Here is an 18,459-nt window from a genome sequence, read left to right on the forward strand (position 1 = left end):
TCTAACTGAATTTTTCAACAGTTTGCATGCTCACTCTGTGTGAGAAGCGAGTATGCTTGCTGGAACCTCAGTAGATTTTTGCCAACACCAGATGTCCCCAACAGCAGACAGCAGGGTATGCAAGCCTTGCCTGCATCTGCTACCCTCTGCACCACCAGGCATGCTTCTCTTCCCTGCTCGAGCCCACTGAGCCCAGCCAGACCTCTGCCAGCATGTCTGCTAGCATATGGGGACACTGCTGCCATGGCTCCAGAGCTCCCCTGCTGCTGCTTGCCCCACAAAAATGATGCCACCTCTTTCTCTATAATCAGCTCAGAGGAGCCATTGCTGCAGCACTACTCTTTCCTTCCACCCTGGGGGAGGCACCTCCTCCTCCATTTTCAGGCCAGTCAGGACTCAGAAGCCATGATCAGGTCATACCACTGGGGCAGGTCACCCCTCCTCTCCCCAGAGTCACCTGGATATATGGCCGCTGACAGTCCTGGTGGAGGTGGTTAAGGGTTAATACAATAGAAATTAATTGACAAGCCTAGAAGAGCTGAGGCAGCTCTCTAGGTTTGGCTATTATCACTGTAGTATTAACCCTTAAAGTGTCCTACCTTCATAGGTAGGGCTGCCAGGTGTCTGGTTTTTGCTTGGACACTCCAGTTTTTTGGGGTCCTGTACAGGTCTCCAGGTGAGTCACCTTAATCTCCGAACTCTCAGCTTTTATTTTTTTAAAATTAAGTTTATAAGTAGTCTGGTTCAAAGGATATAAACCAAAATGTTAGGCCCCCCCTTTTGTTAAGACTGGCTGCTCTGATCCTGCTGTTTTCAGGTTTTTAGCCAATAAGTGAAGTCCGGGTTGTGACTGACAAGATTTGTTGACCCCTGGCAATACCTAAACCCCTTTCAAATTCTGAGAACAGTTTCTTTTTTCTGCTTGTCTTACATCAGGAATTCAGCAAATGTATAGCTTTCAGCAGCATAAAGAGTACTTTCTCTGTACAGGATTGGGGCTTGCTTCTGAGTAAACATGCATAGGATTAAGGGTTGCCAGGTCTCTGGTTTTTGCCTGGAAACTCCAGATCTTTGGGGTCCTCTCTCGGTCTCTGGATGAGTTACCTTAATCTCCATACTCTCAGCTTTCTTTTTTTTAAAAAAAAATAAAAATAAAATTAAGTTTCTAGGTGGTCTGGTCCAACAGATATATACCAAAAGATCAGATGCCGCCCCTGCAACTTCTGTAAAATGAGGTCATAGCTGGCTGCTCTAACCCCGCCCTTTCTGGTTTGTAGCCAATAAGTGAAGTCAGGTTTCTGATTGACAAGATAGCACCTAGACCCCATTGCAAGGTCAAAAAACTTTTTTATTCCTGCTTTTCTGAAAATCTTATAAACTGACTACATATATAGCCATCAGTCTTTTTCTCTCTTGTGTGCAGGAGTCAAACAAGTTTAAATTTTCCTGGGCTGTTGAAGAGGGCAGTGTTTTGAAAAACTTCCCAATATGAAGCTTTAATCCAATACTCGCTTTTCTGGGATTAAACCTGCAATGCTAATCCCACATACCTGGAGTAAACCTCATTGAATTCAATAGGACTTACTTTTGAGTAGACATGGTTAGGATTTTGTTGTAAATTAATGGGACTTTTGAGTGAACATAGCAAAGAATTGTGTCTGTGTTGTAACTCTTTCTCTTTCCCTCCAATCATATTTTTAAAGCAATCAGGCAGGGCTTACTTAGGTATCACTGCTTTTATTTTGTAGGAAACTAATGCTGATTTTTTAAAAATGTTCTGCAATGACCAACTGGTTTTGACAATAAACTGTTATATGGGATGTATGTAATTTTACATCTCCAGTGTTGTGGAGATGTTAGATGGGAGCACTCAGGAGTAAAGATGGATGCCCCCAAAGGGCTGCAATTCTAAACACACTTACTAATGGAGTAAGCCCCATTGAACTCAGTAGGACTTGCTTCTCAATAGATATAGTTTGGATTGTGTTGTTGGTAACGCTTGACTAGGGATCCTCTGTAAAGAAATCCATATCCAAGTAGGGTTGGCAACCCCTTGCCTGGAATGTCCTGCCTCTACCTTTTAACATCCAAATTTCTTTATAGCTCTGACCCTTCACTTCATAAAGAAGTCTGAGAAATTATTATTATTGTTGTTGTTGTTGTTATTAATTATTATTATTATTGTTATTTTATTTATACCCCACCTTTCAGCCAAAGGCCCTCAAGGCGGCTTACAAAGAAAAATAAACACATGTATAAAATACAATAAAAGTACAATAAAAGCAATATAATTTACAAAAATTAAATTAAATAACAAATGAGTAAGAAGATTCTCTACCCTTTTCTGTCTCCCCTGTGGGCTGCTATAAACTCACTTCGTCAGCCAACCCAATTCCAGTGAATAAAAACTGACAGAGAGAATACACACATGATTTGGTCTACCTTCATAGAGAGCAGCTTGGGAACAACAATTGCAGTTACGCTGCACAGTATGTGAATTCTCTTTTACCACTATTGGGCAAGAAACAAATAACAAGGCGCATAATCCGTGGGTTTAAGAGGATGGAACCACTGTTGTTGATTCTATGGATGTGGAGCCCCAGGTCTCTCAGGGTAATCAAGGAGGGGGGCTGGAGGAGCTTCAGCCCCCTCAGCTAGAGCAAGGGGCAGAGCCAGAGGAATTTGAAACTTTTGAGGACACTGGGGGAGGGAGCGTGCTTGACACTTTGCCAGTTCCCACGGACAGTCCTCCTGCTGAAGAAGATGCGTCAACAGAATCGTTGGAGGAATCTCTGGCACGTGCGCCAATTCCAACCCCCCTGGATCCCCCTCTTGACACTTCAAATGCTTGCCCGCCTCCTGACCTCCAGCCTGCACCTATCCAGTCGGTATTGTCAGATGAGCCATCGGAGGTGCACCCTCTTTCATCCCGCGCCAGACATCGCGAGAAGTGCGCCGGTCAGAGGGACGTTCATCGAAGGAGTGAGAGATCAGTGGCGTCACTAGGGTTGGTGTCACCCGGTGCGGTAACTCCTTGGCGAGCCCCCAAATGTCCTGCTGAGCATGCACACGTGCGCACAATGCCAGCCACCCATGCCCCTGGGAGGGCGCGCACCGGAGGGGCACCCAGCTGGAGAAGCAGGCCTGGGAATGCCGGCGCGCCTCCCTCGCCCACCTGCCATTGCATCTACCTGAGCCAAAGGCAACAGGTGCTTCTTCCTCCTCCTCTGCTTTTCAAACGGGACTCTGGATCTGTCCAGGCTCTGCTGTTTCTGTGGGAGGAGTTGGCAGCCACAATGCAGTGTCCAAAGGTTCTGGCCACCATCTTCGGCACCACGCCCCTATCTGTGCTGGGGAACCGGCCAAGTTGAGGGTGCCCAGTTCTGCTGCTCCCTTTCTGAATGGCCAAGCTGTTGCTCACAAGCCCTCACGGCAGCATCCCTTCTGCCCCCATAAGCAGCAGGCCCCCAACGCAGGCATCCCCCTGTCCAATTTTCTCTCCCCCTCCCCCAACTGGGCCTCTGCAAGGTTTTGTTTGCTCAGGCTGGGCGCTGCGAGGGTGGAGCTGCCCCTGCGAGAGAGTGAGGAGGCCTTTTATTCCCTGCTCACCCAACGCCCCAGCCCAGCCCCAGCCCGCCGGAGGAGAGGCAGCCGCCAGAGGGTGGGGTCGCCGCCAGGCTCCTCCACGTCTCTCATGCTCGGGCTGAGGCCAGGCTTATCACCAACTGCAGCGGGGTGGGGAGCTAATCTGGAGCAGGGATGAGCTGTCGTGGAGGGGGTAAAAAGGGTGCGGGGTGGAGGAGAGCCCCTTTCTGGGGACAAAAGGTGGCAGGGGCAGAGTGAATAGAGGGAGGGAGGGCTGCTGTGTGGAGTGACAAGAGCGTCCCTTAGGCGAGGAGACGCAGGGAGGGGAAGGCAGGGAGCCACCAGGGGCTCTCATCTTCACGGCCGCGCCTCCGGTTTCCACCCTGGAGAGGTCACTTCTCTCTCCGCGGGCAGCCCCTCCCTCCAAGGTACCACAGGCCTTTGGTGCTCCGCGCTGGCCTGGTGAGTGCGCGACCGTTCATTTCCGGCTCTGGACAGAATCTCCCCGGGGACGGCAAGGGGGCCTCTTTGGATCTGGCGAGGAGGACTTTGCCTCGCTGGCTGTTTTTCAATGGTGGCCACGGGGGGGCGGCGGCTCGTGGTGTCACCCCCGTCTCAGGGTGTCACCTGGTGCAGCCTGCATCTGCCGCACTGCACTAGTGATGCCCCTGTGAGAGATTACGAGCGAGGACCTTTCCTATTTAAGCTTGCGTCCCCCCGACCGGGGTACTGAGTCAACTTTCTTGTATAAGTCTATGGTGCAGCCGCATTTGGAATACCGTGTACAGTTCTGGTCGCCCCATCTCAAAAAGGATATTATAGAGTTGGAAAAGGTTCAGAAGAGGGCAACCAGAATGATCAAGGGGATGGAGCGACTCCCTTACGAGGAAAGGTTGCAGCATTTGGGGCTTTTTAGTTTAGAGAAAAGGCGGGTCAGAGGAGACATGATAGAAGTGTATAAAATTATGCATGGCATTGAGAAAGTGGATAGAGAAAAGTTTTTCTCCCTCTCTCATAATACTGGAACTCGTGGACATTCAAAGAAGCTGAATGTTGGAAGATTCAGGACAGACAAAAGGAAGTACTTCTTTACTCAGCGCATAGTTAAACTATGGAATTTGCTCCCACAAGATGCAATAATGGCCACCAGCTTGGATGGCTTTAAAAGAAGATTAGACAAATTCATGGAGGACGGCTATCAATGGCTACTAGCTGTGATGGCTGTGCTCTGCCAGCCTAGTCAGAGGCAGCATGCTTCTGAAAACCAGTTGCCGGAAGCCTCAGGAGGGGAGAGTGTTCTTGCACTCGGGTCCTGCTTGCGGGTTTCCCCAGGCACCTGGTTGGCCACTGTGAGAACAGAATGCTGGACTAGATGGGCCACTGGCCTGATCCAGCAGGATCTTCTTATGTTCTTATGTTCATCTGCTGCAGATAGGGGATTGCAGTGAGTTAGTTTAGCCGAGTTAATGAGGCGTACTACCTTTGATGTTTCAATTACCCTAATAAAATGAGTTGTTTTCATCCTCAACTCTGACTCGTGCCTCACACTCTGGGCAGGACAATGGATGACAGGGAGTGAGGATAAAGTTAAATGAAATGCAAATAAAAAAAGAAAAACAAAGGACAGTGATGCTTTCCTAGATGCAATTCCATACCAACCACAACAAGATTCCTACTAGTAAGGCAGAAAACTCAGCATCCCACAAGAAGTCAGGATTCCTAACCAAAAACCAAAGCTAAAAAAATCCTTGCAGCCAGTTAGCCAAGGTCACAGAAATCCCCATACAGCACAACCTGACCCGGGGGCTGCAGTTAATGCCGAATGCTGTGACATAATTGCTGACATGAGTGAGACACTATCAGCACATAATACCTCTACTCTGAAATCTGCACAGGTTGCCGATTTGCTACAAGGCCAAGTTCAAGGTGTTTCTTTCCATGTTACAGATGCCACATAGTACTTGTTCTGCTCTTGTAGGAAATCAGTCCTTTAGCAATGGATGAGGTGCAAAGATTCCCGTCAGTTTATCCAGCTTTGGAACTCCCTGCCTATTGACACTAGCAGGTGTCCTCGTTGTACTCTTTTGGCATCTTTGAACCACTTAGTGATTTTTCTCTGTGTTGAAGCAATTGTGCTGTGCTGGATGCGGTATGATTTTAATTATACTATATTGCTTCTTTTATTCCTTACATAGACATTTCTTACATAGAAATAATGTCTATAGAATTGAAACTGTAATACAATAAAATAAAGTATAAGAAATAAAGGAAGCAATAAAAATACAATTAAAAATCAATTTGAATATTTAATGTCAGCATGCCACAGACCACCTGAATGTAGCTTGCAGACCCTGGGGCCCACTAACCACAATTTGAGAAGCCCTGTCCTAGAAGATTGAGCACTTTTATTCTGGATAAAGATTCTTAATCTCACGTAAATGAGGCAGAGCGAGAGGCTACACATGCAGAGCAGCTTGCGGGTGGGGGGTCCCGTGGGCAGGGGGCCCTTAGGTGGGGGATATGCCACCTGCTGGTGACCAGCCACATCCTGTCAGCCACCTGGCCGCACACCCCCTGGTTGCATGGCCCGCTGCTGCCCTCTAGCCCTTCCACCACAGCCCAGGGGGATCCCTCCATTGCACAGCCACCTGCCTGCCTATGCACTGCCCAGATGATCCTCCACCTGGCACTGCAGCTGCATGCTGCTTCTTGGGAGAGGGAGTCCCTGGCTAAAGTTTGTGTTGGGTGCTGAGCAGGAGGAGGGGTGGAGCAGGACCAGGGAGGGAGGGATGTGGCAGCAGCAGCTGGTTGCTGAGTGAGTGAGCGGGCTAGCAGGTGGGTGGGTAGGAGGGAGGGGAGGCAGCAGCTCAGACCCCTTCCCAGCAAGCAGAGAGCAAGGAATGTGTGTATGCGCAGCTGGGCGGGAGTCTGGAAAGCTGGAGATCCAGGTATTTGGGGGTGATTTGACCGGAGAGGGCCCACAGATGCCGGAGTCTCTGGCTGAAAGCCAGAAATCTGGTATCCCTAACTCACAGGGTTGTGGAAATTGAATTGGATAAAGGAATAAATGGACAGAAATGAGGAGACACAGAACAGAATGGCTTGCTGCTGGATTTGGATCAGATCAGCTACCACAAGCATAACCCATCCCTAATTTAGAATTAAGAAGCAGGGTTATTCTACAGACTGGTAACATCTCTCTCCTATGCAGGGCACTTGCAGAATCACTATTTTTGAGAGAATTTTAATCACATATAGGCAAATTCAGGTTATGCAGTTACAGGAGATTGGGAGGTATTGTGCAACAAACTTACTTCCCCCAAAGATTGGATTTTTTTGCAATAAGGAAAGTGATAGGGAAATACTCTGGAAAGTGTGGGATAACATTTGCTTGAGGCAGCATTGTCTAACCTCCCCACAAACAAATCAGGATGAATGCTCAATGAGCAGGTAACCTGGAAGCACCCACAAATTAAAACCCTAGCACCTTCTCACCTCTTTATTATTTAAACACCAACACAAACTCCACTGCTATCAAACTACAACCAAAGAATATGTATCCCCTCCACAGGATAATCCACTCCTCAATTTCATTCCTCCCTCAACCAACTTTTCACAAAAACAAGGTATCCCACTAAAACAAGCAAACGAACACACCTAGCCTTCTTATGATATGATTGTCTATTCTCCCCTCCCAGTCCCTTGGCTTAATTTATGCTACAATCTCACCAGGGAAGCTGAGGGGTCTGATATATTAGAGAGAAGTGGGAATGGGGCCACTGTTGGAATTGGTTAGGCTGTTTGTTTTTAATGCGGTTCTGTTAGTTTCAGATTTTTTAATATCTCTAATCTATAAGTATGTTGTTGTTTTATTGTATTCTTTGTTTATAACCTTTTGATTGTGAGCCACTTTGAGAAAACGTTTGGTTTTGAAAAATAGCATATAAGTTGCAATATTATAATAATATATAATTTCAAAATAGCAGAGCTGTGTTGTGCAATATGAGAATTTAAGTACCTTGGAGCATGTGCAGAGTTTTCCTCTTCAGTTAATAAGTACTATTTCCTGCTTCCCCATAGCATTCAGTAGCAGGTTATCTCTGACCACATAGGCAGGATTTTTATTATGAGGGCTGAGCACACAGTGCTTCCTTCTCTAAAAAAATCCACTCCTGCTTTCTTCTTCATCCTCCATTCCTTCCCTCTAGCTCTGGGGTTCTCAGTGAAGCACGTGTGGGCGCAATAGGCACTCACAAAGCCTCTGAGCATCCCGTCTCATTGCCCACTTCATCATGAAGTAACAAAGGTGGTTTCCTATTTTCCTCTTGAGAAGTATGTAGAGCTGGAAGAGGAAAGTGATTAAAACATTGAATATATATTCATGAAGATAACATACAGAATGCATTATATTAGGAGAAACTGCTTGCAAATTTGTACATTACTCTGCATGTAAAAATGTGTTTATTAGAAGAAATTTACACTAAAATGCTGAAGAATTTTCATGAGAATTTTTTTTAAAAAATCACAAACTGCTGCAGAAATGTGAAAAAACAAATTTAAGATTGAAAAATGAGAAACTGAGAAAAGAAAAATTGACGTTTCATCCTACCCCTTTGTAAAAATCATAAAGAGCTATGAGGATATGAGGATCAAGGTTTTTGTGGTGCTTGTAAGCGCTTTAACTGAGTTTTACCGTGCAGTCTAACTCTGTAAGCTTTAATTTGATGGGGTTTATTAGAGGGTGTTCCAGCTAACCACCACAGTGTCAGACACAGGAACATTGGTTCATTTTTTCTTGTTTCCTTTGCTGAAGAACTTAAAGTGAGCACAGTTCACAGAGCAAACTACAGATTGCACAGTTATCTAAGTCCCTCTCAGGCATATCTAGGCTTGGTTACATAAGCATAGATATTTCACCACAATGTGACATATCCCCAGAATTCCCTTGAGTAGAATTGGGGTGGGCACACTACTTGAGCCGGAACTTTCTCGGATTGAGGCTGGCCAAGAAAGTGACACTCCTACAGGTAGGCTAATAGTGGGCTCAACCTGTTCATGCCTGCACATCCTGCGATGCATCCTTGGAAACAGGAGCAGGAAGGTCAGCCAACTCATTGGGTGGCTCCACCCCGAGAACTCCTGCTGCTTGGTCAGAGTGTCTCTGCCAGGCGTTGGAGTGATTTGGGAGGCACCGAGCACTCTAGAGAAGGGTAGAGGAGTGGCTACCGATCACACTGGGCTGGACTGATGAAGTATGACACTCAAAGGGGCTGTCACCCAGCAGATCACTGGGACCTTCCCCAAACCCACCAGTCCTCCCCCCTGCAGACCTCCGGGACCTTCCCCTGGAACCCAGCCCTCTTTGCTGACCCCTTCCTGCAGACCACAGGAACCCTCCCCTGGATCCCGATCCTCTTCCTTGTTGTAGCTGCTCTGCCAAGAGTTTTTTTTATGGGGCTCATGATAGGGGGCACCCCATGGAAAATGGCAAAAATTCAAGCAGATCCATTTTAATTCTACTGGATCTGACTTTTAACCATGTATCTTGGAAAATAAAAGCTCTCTCTCTCTCTCTCTCTCTGTGTGTGTGTGTGTGTGTGTGTGTGAGAGAGAGAGAGAGAGAGAGAGAGAGTGAGTGAGTGAGTGGGAGAGAGAGAGAGAGAGAGAGAGAGAGAGAGAATTTTCTCTTTGTCTGTTGAGGGACAGTGACCTGCAGGAGGGGGACAGGAGCAATCGGAAGGGTGTGCCATGGCACACTCTCAAAATTCCAAATTTGTCCACAGGCCCCAAAATATTGGCAACCCCTGGTCTTCCCAATTCTCCTCTTATTCTTTTGATTACAACCCACCAGAACAGTTGAAGAAGGGACTTTTTATTTTGTTCTATTCCTCTGGAAGTTTTCTCAATAAATATGGGGGGCAAGGTGGAACAGAAGGCAGGAAGTGCTTCCCTTGTTCACCTTTTCTCTCAAATTTTTGTCTCACCTCTGGGATAGGCAGGAACAAAACAACTAGCCAATAGGATCTAATTTGCATTTAATATTGAATATTTTAAGCAGGGAAGTGTGTGTGTATATGAGAATCAGCAAATTAATTTAAAAGAATACAGTTTACATCCATATCTTTGCTTCAGAACACTGAGCTTATAACAGTTATAACAATCGTACTTTTGATAACGCCATAACTAGTGTTGTGTCAAAGATACAACGCTATATATAACAATATATATAACAATATATATATATATATATATATATATATATAACAGGGCCTGCAGGAGGAAGAGACCATCGCCCAAGGGAAGGAGAGGCTGCTGCTCTTGCTGCTGCTGTGCTGCTGCTGCTGCTGCCGTGGGACCACCACCTCCACCACCCTTCCCAGAGGGACTTCTGCCTGGCGGGACCAGGCCCCAGGTACCCAGCCAGCCAGGACTGATTCTTACCACCTGTCCCTCTTTGGAGGGATACATAAGCCGGCTGGCTGAGGTGGCCTGGGAGACCCAGGGCCTGCAGGAGGAAGAGACCATCGCCCAAGGGAAGGAGAGGCTGCTGCTCTTGCTGCTGCTGTGCTGCTGCTGCTGCTGCTGCTGCCGTGGGACCACCATCTCCACCACCCTTCCCAGAGGGACTTCTGCCTGGCAGGACCAGGCCCCTGGCCTGATCCTGATCGGGGCGTGGACGTTTCTGTTGCTGCCATTGGGCTGTCCTGGAATGCGAGACTGAAGTGCTGCTGCTGCCTCTTCTGAGGTGTATGCCACCGTTGCTGCTGTCATTATCACCAGGTTGGGGGTCATTGCTGTCCATCGTTCTTGGGCCCCATTACATCAGCTACTACGGATTATCGGCTGCTGAAGCTCCTCGGATGCTGCTGTGTTGTCTGAATGTATGAGTGGGTTGTATGAGTGAGTGTGTGATTTTGTGTATATGCCATGAGTTTTATTATTTATTTTATTTTTATCATGTGCCTGGGCGAGAGGACAGTGTTGTGGGAGGGAGGACCAAAGGGGGCCCCTATTAGTGTAGTGACGGGTAATGGGAGGTATGGCGCTGTGAGTAGGACATGCCAGTTAAGGGGAACTCGCCCCAGACAACTGGTGGCTGTGACGTGTTCCGGTCCTCCTCACACCCACAGGATTGCTGGTAGTTCTATCAGCCAACCCTCGGATCTCCAGTTGCTGCTTTTTAATGCCAGATCGATAAATAATAAAACCTCCCTCATCCATGACCTAATTGTGGATGAGGCGGCCGATCTGGCATGTATTACCGAGACCTGGGTGAGCGATCTGGGAGGTATTAATCTCTCCCAGTTGTGCCCACCTGGGTATTCGGTTCAGCATCTGGGTAGATCCGAGGGTCGGGGAGGGGGAATCGCTGTGGTCTATAGAAGTTCCATCCCTCTTGTTAGGCACCCTATCCAGATGGCTAATGGTCTAGAGTGTCTGCACATAACGTTGGGTCAGCGAGACAGACTGGGAATTCTGTTGGTGTACCGTCCACCCTGCTGCCCAACAGCCTCCCTAACTCAGCTGACAGAGGTGGTCTCGGATCTATTGTTGCGTTCCCCCAAACTTTTGGTATTGGGGGATCTCAACATTCATGCTGAGGCCGCTTTATCTTTAGCAGCTCAGGACTTCATGACCTGCATGACAGCCATGGGGCTGTCTCAATTTGTTACTGGCCCTACGCATGTGTTGGGGCACACTCTGGACTTGATTTTTGCCACTGGATTAGGGGATGGTGATCTGAGAGTGAGGGATTTTTCATCTATTCCTTTGTCATGGTCAGATCACCGCCTATTAAGGTTTAGACTCACACTGTTTTCTCCCCTCTGCAAGGGTGGAGGACCAATTAAGATGGTCCGTCCCCGGAGACTAATGAATCCTGAGGGTTTTCTGATGGCTCTAGGGAATTTTCCGGCTGATAGAATTGACGGTCCTGTTGAAACCATGGCCATGCTGTGGAATACGGAAATGGCCCGGGCAGTTGACACGATCGCCCCGGTGCGCCCTCTCCGTTGCAGAGCTCAATTGGCTCCCTGGTTTACTCCGGAGCTAAGAGTGATGAAGCAAGAAAGGAGACGGCTTGAGTGCAAATGGAGGCGAACTCCCGACGGCTGTAATCATGCACTTGTGAAGCTCTCTACCAAACTCTATGTGAAGGCAGTGAGAGCAGCAAAGAAGCAATACTTTGCTGTCTCTATTCAGTCATCCCTTAACCGCCCAGCGGAACTTTATAAAGTTGTCCGGGGACTTTTACACTCTGGTCCCCAGGACGCAATAACACCATCAATTGCCCGCTGTAATGAGTTTGCGCGACACTTTCGTGATAAGATCATGAACATCCGCCGGGACCTTGACTCCATTATTGTAGCAGTTGATCCTAATGAGGTGTCCAGAGCACAGTCTTGTCCTGTTTTATTGGATGAGTTTCAGTTGGTACAGCTCGAGGATGTGGACAAGGTGCTTGGACAGGTGCGGGCGACCACTTCTGCTCTGGATCCTTGCCCCTCATGGCTAGCAGGAATGGAACAGCCGGCTGGGCCAAGGAGGTGATTAATGCCTCTTTACGAGAGGGAGTGGTCCCACCCTGCCTGAAACAGGCGGTGGTGAGACCGCTCCTAAAAAAATCCTCCTTGGACCCTGATAATTTGGACAACTATAGGCCAGTAGCAAATGTCCCATTCCTGGGCAAGGTTCTAAAGCGTGTGGTCGCTCGCCAACTCCAGGCTCTCTTGGATGAAACTGATTATCTAGACCCATTTCAATCGGGCTTTCGGCCGGGGTTTGGTACAGAAACGGCCTTGGTCGCCCTGTATGATGACCTCTGTCGGGAGAAAGACAGAGGGAGTGTAACTCTGTTGGTTCTCCTTGATCTCTCAGCGGCGTTTGATACCATCGACCATGGTATCCTTCTGGAGCGACTTACGGATTTAGGAGTGGGAGGCACTGCTTGGCGGTGGCTCTGCTCCTATCTCGGGAATCGTCTCCAGAAGGTGATGCTGGGGGAACATTACTCGAGTCCCTGGGTACTCCAATATGGGGTCCCGCAGGGTTCAGTTCTGTCCCCCATGCTTTTTAATATCTATATGAAGCCGCTGGGTGAGGTCATCAGGAGTTTTGGAGTGCGTTTCCAGCAATATGCTGATGATACGCAGCTCTACTACTCCTTTTCATCTTCGTCAGGTGAGGCTGTTGATGTACTAGACCGCTGCCTGGCCGCGATAATGGGCTGGATGAGAGCTAATAAACTGAAACTCAATCCTAACAAGACTGAGATGCTGTTGGTGGGAGGACCCTCTGCCCAGATGGTTGACGTTCGACCTGTCCTAGATGGGGTTACACTCCCCCTAAAGAAACAGGTACGTAGTTTGGGGGTCTTATTAGATCCGCTCCTGTCACTTGAGGCTCAGGTAGCCTCGGTGGCACGGAATGCATTCTACCAGCTCCGGCTGGTAGCCCAACTACGACCCTATCTGAGCAAGGAGCATCTTGCCTCAGTTATCCATGCTATGGTAACCTCTAGATTGGACTACTGTAATGCACTCTACGTGGGGCTACCTATGAAGACGGTTCGGAAACTTCAGCTAGTGCAAAATGCTGCGGCCAGAGTTCTCACTGGGACAAAGAAATTTGACCATATAACACCTGTCCTGGCGCAGCTGCACTGGCTACCGATATGTTTCCGGGCCAGATTCAAAGTGTTGGTTCTTACCTATAAAGCCCTAAACGGCATTGGACCGCAATACCTGATGGAGCGCCTCTCTCGCTATGTACCTACCCGTTCACTACGCTCGATGTCGAAGGCCCTTCTCCGGGTCCCAACCCATAAAGAGGCCCGGAGATCAACAACTAGATCTAGGGCCTTCTCGGTGGTGGCCCCCGAACTATGGAATGCCCTCTCAGACGAGATACGCCTGGCGCCTTCTCTGTTATCTTTTCGGCGCCAGGTAAAAACTTACCTTTTCGCCCAGGCTTTTTAAATTTTGTAAATTTTTAAATATTTTAATTTAACATTCTAAACTTAATATGATCTTAATTTATAAATCTCAATGGCAATTTTATTAATGTTTTATAATTGTACTATATATATATATTTTTTCCACACTTGCTCATATTTTAATTGTGATTTTATTTGTTGTACACCGCCCTGAGAGCTTTCTGCTATAGGGCGGTCTAGAAATGTAATTAAATAAATAAATAAATAAATAAATCTGATAGCAAGAATGCGGTAGTGGTGCCTATCATAGGTTTCCATGATCATCAGCATGCATGTAACAAAAGGAGGGACAAACAAAAACTCTGAGCTTTGGGATGGAGTTTTCCCTGGAACAGTTGGAGCTACTTTATTTTTGTCACAGTTGACACTCAACAATTCTGTTTAGATTATACCTAAGTCTGATAACAATCTGTTGAGGCCCATCTCGGTATGAGAAATCAACTACAGTGACCCTTGTATCAGACTCAGGAGTGGCCACCTAGAACTTAACCCAAAGTAAAAGGCAAGCTGCTGACGAGTTCTGGTTGCCATGGGAACTAAAGAATTCAGGGAGGGAGAGGTTAACCGGGAGAAAGCCCAGTTCATTGTGCTTCATTATTTTCCTGTTTTTAAATATGTTATTTTTAATATGAAAACTCAATCAAATAATATGCAGACTGGGGAACCCTAAGAAAGATCCCATTTTTTTTTTTTTAAAAAGCCTGAGTGTAAAGTTGGAATTGAAACCGTTGGTTGTGCAGATAATTATCTGAAAGCTGTAGAGGGTGGGTCTGAAAGCTGAGAAGATCCTGGCTGAAAGCAAAGGAAAGGACTTTGTTTGAGACATCTCAGCCATGTGAACTGGTAGGAAAGGTAAGCCAGAAAGAAAAGCCGCTACAATGAAATTGGTGCTGAGAAGGATACCCACATCAGGGTCCAGCAGTGTTAAATGGAGTCCAGACCTATTCAGGGAATTGCAGAGCTTGGAAAAGTTACTTTTTTGAACTACAACTCCCATCAGCCCCAGCCAGTGGCCATGCTGGCTGGGGCTGATGGGAGCTGTAGTTCAAAAAACTAACTTTTCCAAGCTCTGGGCAATTGCATGAACACATGATGGCTTACAGTGGAGGCTGGTCCATTGGGACAAATGGGGTGTTGCCCCACCAACCTCATTCTGCCCTCAGCCCTCCCTCATCTGGCTGCCTTCTTACTTACATCCAAACCAGAGGGTGGCACTGCCTGTCAGCTTCCTTCTCCTCCGTCTCAGTGTTGCCCTTGTAGAACTCAACAGGATGGAAGATGGGGGCAAAACTGGAATTAGTTGGCTCTGCCTGTCATTGGCTCTGGCTCTACTTGCTGTTGGTCTCCCTAACTTCTGCCCTACTAGTTCTAATGGGCAACATCCACCACTGGCTTAAAACACTGCAAGTCCTACCCTCATCATCCCTGGGTGCACAAGCTCCTCTTCAGACCTTTGCAAGTTTAGCAACTGTCAATTTATTGTGGAATTGCCACTGTTCATTTACTCACTTTTTATGGAGCATCCAGTTGAGATTGCTCACAGATCACTGTTGTGCAGTTTTCACCATAATTATTTCATTTTACCCCTGGAGCTTGTTTGTGTCAATTTTTGACAAACAGAAAGGATTGCACTGCAATCACTTCCTATGTGAGTGATTCCATCCAATACTTCTGCTTCTGTACCTGGCACCATTACACCTTGCAAGAGCCATCTGTCTTTCCTCTTGCTATACCAAAGCACACCTGCGGTACTATTTTTTAAAGTTTAATTTTATTTTGCACTATGTCGTAATATTTCCATACAGATATAGCACAATTTCACAATTTCCTGGCAGCACCAAGATCTCTTGGGCATTTGGGACAAACAAAAGATTGAAGAACAACCCAGGAGCAGTAATCAAAATACTGATTCCTTAAATTACATAGCTAGAGAAGTGGCCTTGCAGGGTCATAAACACATATATATTGGGATGCATTGTCAATTCAGTAACCCAGCACCATTGAACATTAAGGGGGAAAGTGCAGGTAGAAGCAGAAACAACGGTGTGCTTTTTCATACCACTTAATCAGCCTATTATTCTACAGCCACAAGTGTGGCTGTATACTATAGTTAGTATGGATTTTTTGCATTCCGCAATGTTAAATTGAAAATACCCCATGCCATTCTGATGCTTCCCATAAGCTCATTTCAAACCAAAACCTTACAAAACTTACAGTCCTGAACTCAGAAACGCTTGCTTAACAACCCTCTACATTTTCATGGCGATACACAAAACAGAGAGAACTGAGAGTTCAAAGTGTACAAAGAGAGAAAAAACCAGACCCCTTTTGGACTTTTTTCTGTCAGAGTTCCCATAATTTGTTGAAATTCATTAAAAATCAGCCATGTTCACAGAGTACCTGTAATCCTATTACTGACCTTGCCCCATACTCTGACCTTCATCGTCTGCAATTTAAAAGTTTTTAAAAAATGCAAACAGGAGTTTGACAAAGGAGCTGTAGCGAGGAAAGGAAAAATGCCAAGAGGGCTCTGAAGCCGTGTGCTCTCAGCCGTGTGCTCTGAAGGGTTCCATAGCAGCTTGATTGGAAGGGGTGTGGCCTGATAGCTATTGGATTAAGGGTGTGGCCTGAGAACTGCTGAGGGCATCAAGCAGCAGCTGTGTGTGCTGGGACATTCATTCTGTTTCCTGACTCCTAAGAGAGCAGAGCAGAGGGAGCTGTCTCACTTGGTCTACAGGTGAGGACATATAGGCAAGTCAGCTTTCAGAGAGCGAGCGAACAGAGTGAGCGAACAAGGAGAGTAAACAGGAGTTTGACAAAGGAGTTCCACAGAGGAGGTCAAGGGGGAGGTCCCACATTTTTTTTTTACTAATTCTCCTTGTACAGTGCACCGCATATTAGTGGGACTCTCAAGTTTACCCTGAAGTAGGACAGGACAAAGCACAGGCCACTCCGAAACAAGTAGTTAGAAAGAAACAAATGGTAGAAGAGAGAATGAACGGGAAGAATAATACAGTGGTTGTGACCTGCAAGGTGTGTGCCATGTTTGTTTTCTTGCCTGAGAATAACATGGTGTACATGTGCAACAAGTGCAAGCTCGTGGCACTGTTGGAAGAAAAAGTGAGAGGCCTGGAATGGCGGGTGACCACACTGAGGACTATAAGAGAAGATGAAGAGTTCTTAGACAGAATGCTGGAACAACAGCAGCAAAGAGAAGTGGAGTTGGAAGAGCAACAGCATGTGGTAGGAGAAGAGGAGACTGCTTTGGAGAGGAACAACAAAGTGGAGGAAACTCTGTGGGAAAGGGTGACAGTTAGGAGCAGAAGAGCTAGAAGATACCCTTCACCAGTGGGACTATGGAACCACTTTCAACCACTCAAGAATGAGACTGGAGGACAGTCTGTGGTGGAAGAATTACAGGAGACCCCGTGCAACAATGAGCGACAGGCTGAGGCTCAGTCAAGCAGGGGCAATGAAACCACACCCCACAACAAGAAGAATACTAGTAGTGGGAGACTCCCTACTGCGAGGGATCGAAACCCAAGTATGCCAAGAAGATCTGTGGACTCGCCAGGTAGGCTATCTACTAGGAGGACAGTTTAGAGATGTGACGGAAGGGTTGCCATCACTCATCAAGCCCACCGACAGGTATCCCTTTCTCCTCATTCATGTGGGAACAAATGATACTGCCAAACTCAAGAACTTTGGGGCCCAGATTGTCTTTTCATCCATCCTTCCAGTACTTAGGGGTAGAAAAGGAAAGGAAAATACTCCATATAAATGAATGGCTACGAAGGTGGTGCCGACGTGAGAGATTTGGATTCTGGGACTATGGGCTATGCTTCCTAGAAGATGGACTACTGGCAAGTATTGGGTTGCATCTCACAAGGACTGGGAAGAATGTGTTTGGCCGCAGCATGGAGAAGTTCATCAGGAGGGCTTTAAACTGAATCCTAAGGGGGAGGGAGATGTAAACTTGGTGGTAATGACTGATGAAGGCTTGTGCACAGTAATGGGAACAGAGAGATCTGCTCTAATAGGGCCTAGTAACAGTCCTCAGAAAAAAGTAGTAAGGAAGCCAAGCCATAAATCACATGGTCTTCGATGTCTGTATACTAATGCGCAGCGCATGGGAAACAAGCAGGACGAACTTGAACTCTTAATACAGGAGGGAAATTATGACCTGATAGGTATAGCTGAAACTTGGTGGGATGACTCTCATGACTGGAATACAGCAATTGAAAGATATAACTTGTTCAAAAAGAAAGGAAGGAATAAAAAGGGAGGTGGAGTCATGCTATATGTTAAAAATATATATCCCTGCACAGAAATTCAGGAAGATGAGCTTGGTAGCTCCATTGAAAGTATCTGGATTAAAATTAATGGGGCAAGTAATAAAAGGAATGTGGTGCTTGGAGTCTACTACCGACCACCCAATCAAGGAGAAGACGAGACTGTAACTTTTGAAAAGCAAATTGCCAATGTTTCAAGGAGTCATGATGTACTAGTAATGGGGGACTTCAATTATCCCGATATCTGTTGGGAGACAAATTCTGCCAAACACAGCCCCTCCAAGAAATTTCTGACTTTTGTTGGAGATAACTTTCTCCTACAGAAAGTGGAGGAAGCAACCAGAGGATCAGCTATCCTGGACTTGATTCTAACCAATAGAGATGATTTGGTGAATGAAGTTGCAGTTACGGGAATTCTGGGGGAAAGTGACCACACCATACTTGAATTCTTGATTTTAACAGAAGCAAAAGCTGAGAGTAGCCATACGCGCACCCTGGACTTCAGGAAGGCTGATTTCAATAAACTCAGAACAATTGTAAGTATGGTTCCATGGCAAGCAACCCTAATGAGAAAAGGAGTCCAAGATG

At 46.8% G+C, this 18,459-nt stretch overlaps 1 protein-coding gene across 1 annotated transcript in view; it reads left to right on the top strand.

Annotated features, from left to right (window-relative positions):
* LOC133376492 (uncharacterized) overlaps positions 1-18,459 on the top strand; it is a 137,691-nt gene that overhangs the window by 106,876 nt on the left and 12,356 nt on the right. The window contains exon 2 of the mRNA XM_061608729.1: positions 9,853-11,712. Coding sequence (XP_061464713.1) covers positions 10,513-11,712 — 1,200 coding nt within the window. The 5' untranslated portion in view covers positions 9,853-10,512. The remainder of the gene's footprint in view (positions 1-9,852; positions 11,713-18,459) is intronic.

The sequence above is a fragment of the Rhineura floridana genome, chromosome 1 (genome assembly GCF_030035675.1).
Source record: "Rhineura floridana isolate rRhiFlo1 chromosome 1, rRhiFlo1.hap2, whole genome shotgun sequence".
In the NCBI taxonomy this organism is placed as follows: Eukaryota; Metazoa; Chordata; class Lepidosauria; order Squamata; family Rhineuridae; genus Rhineura; species Rhineura floridana.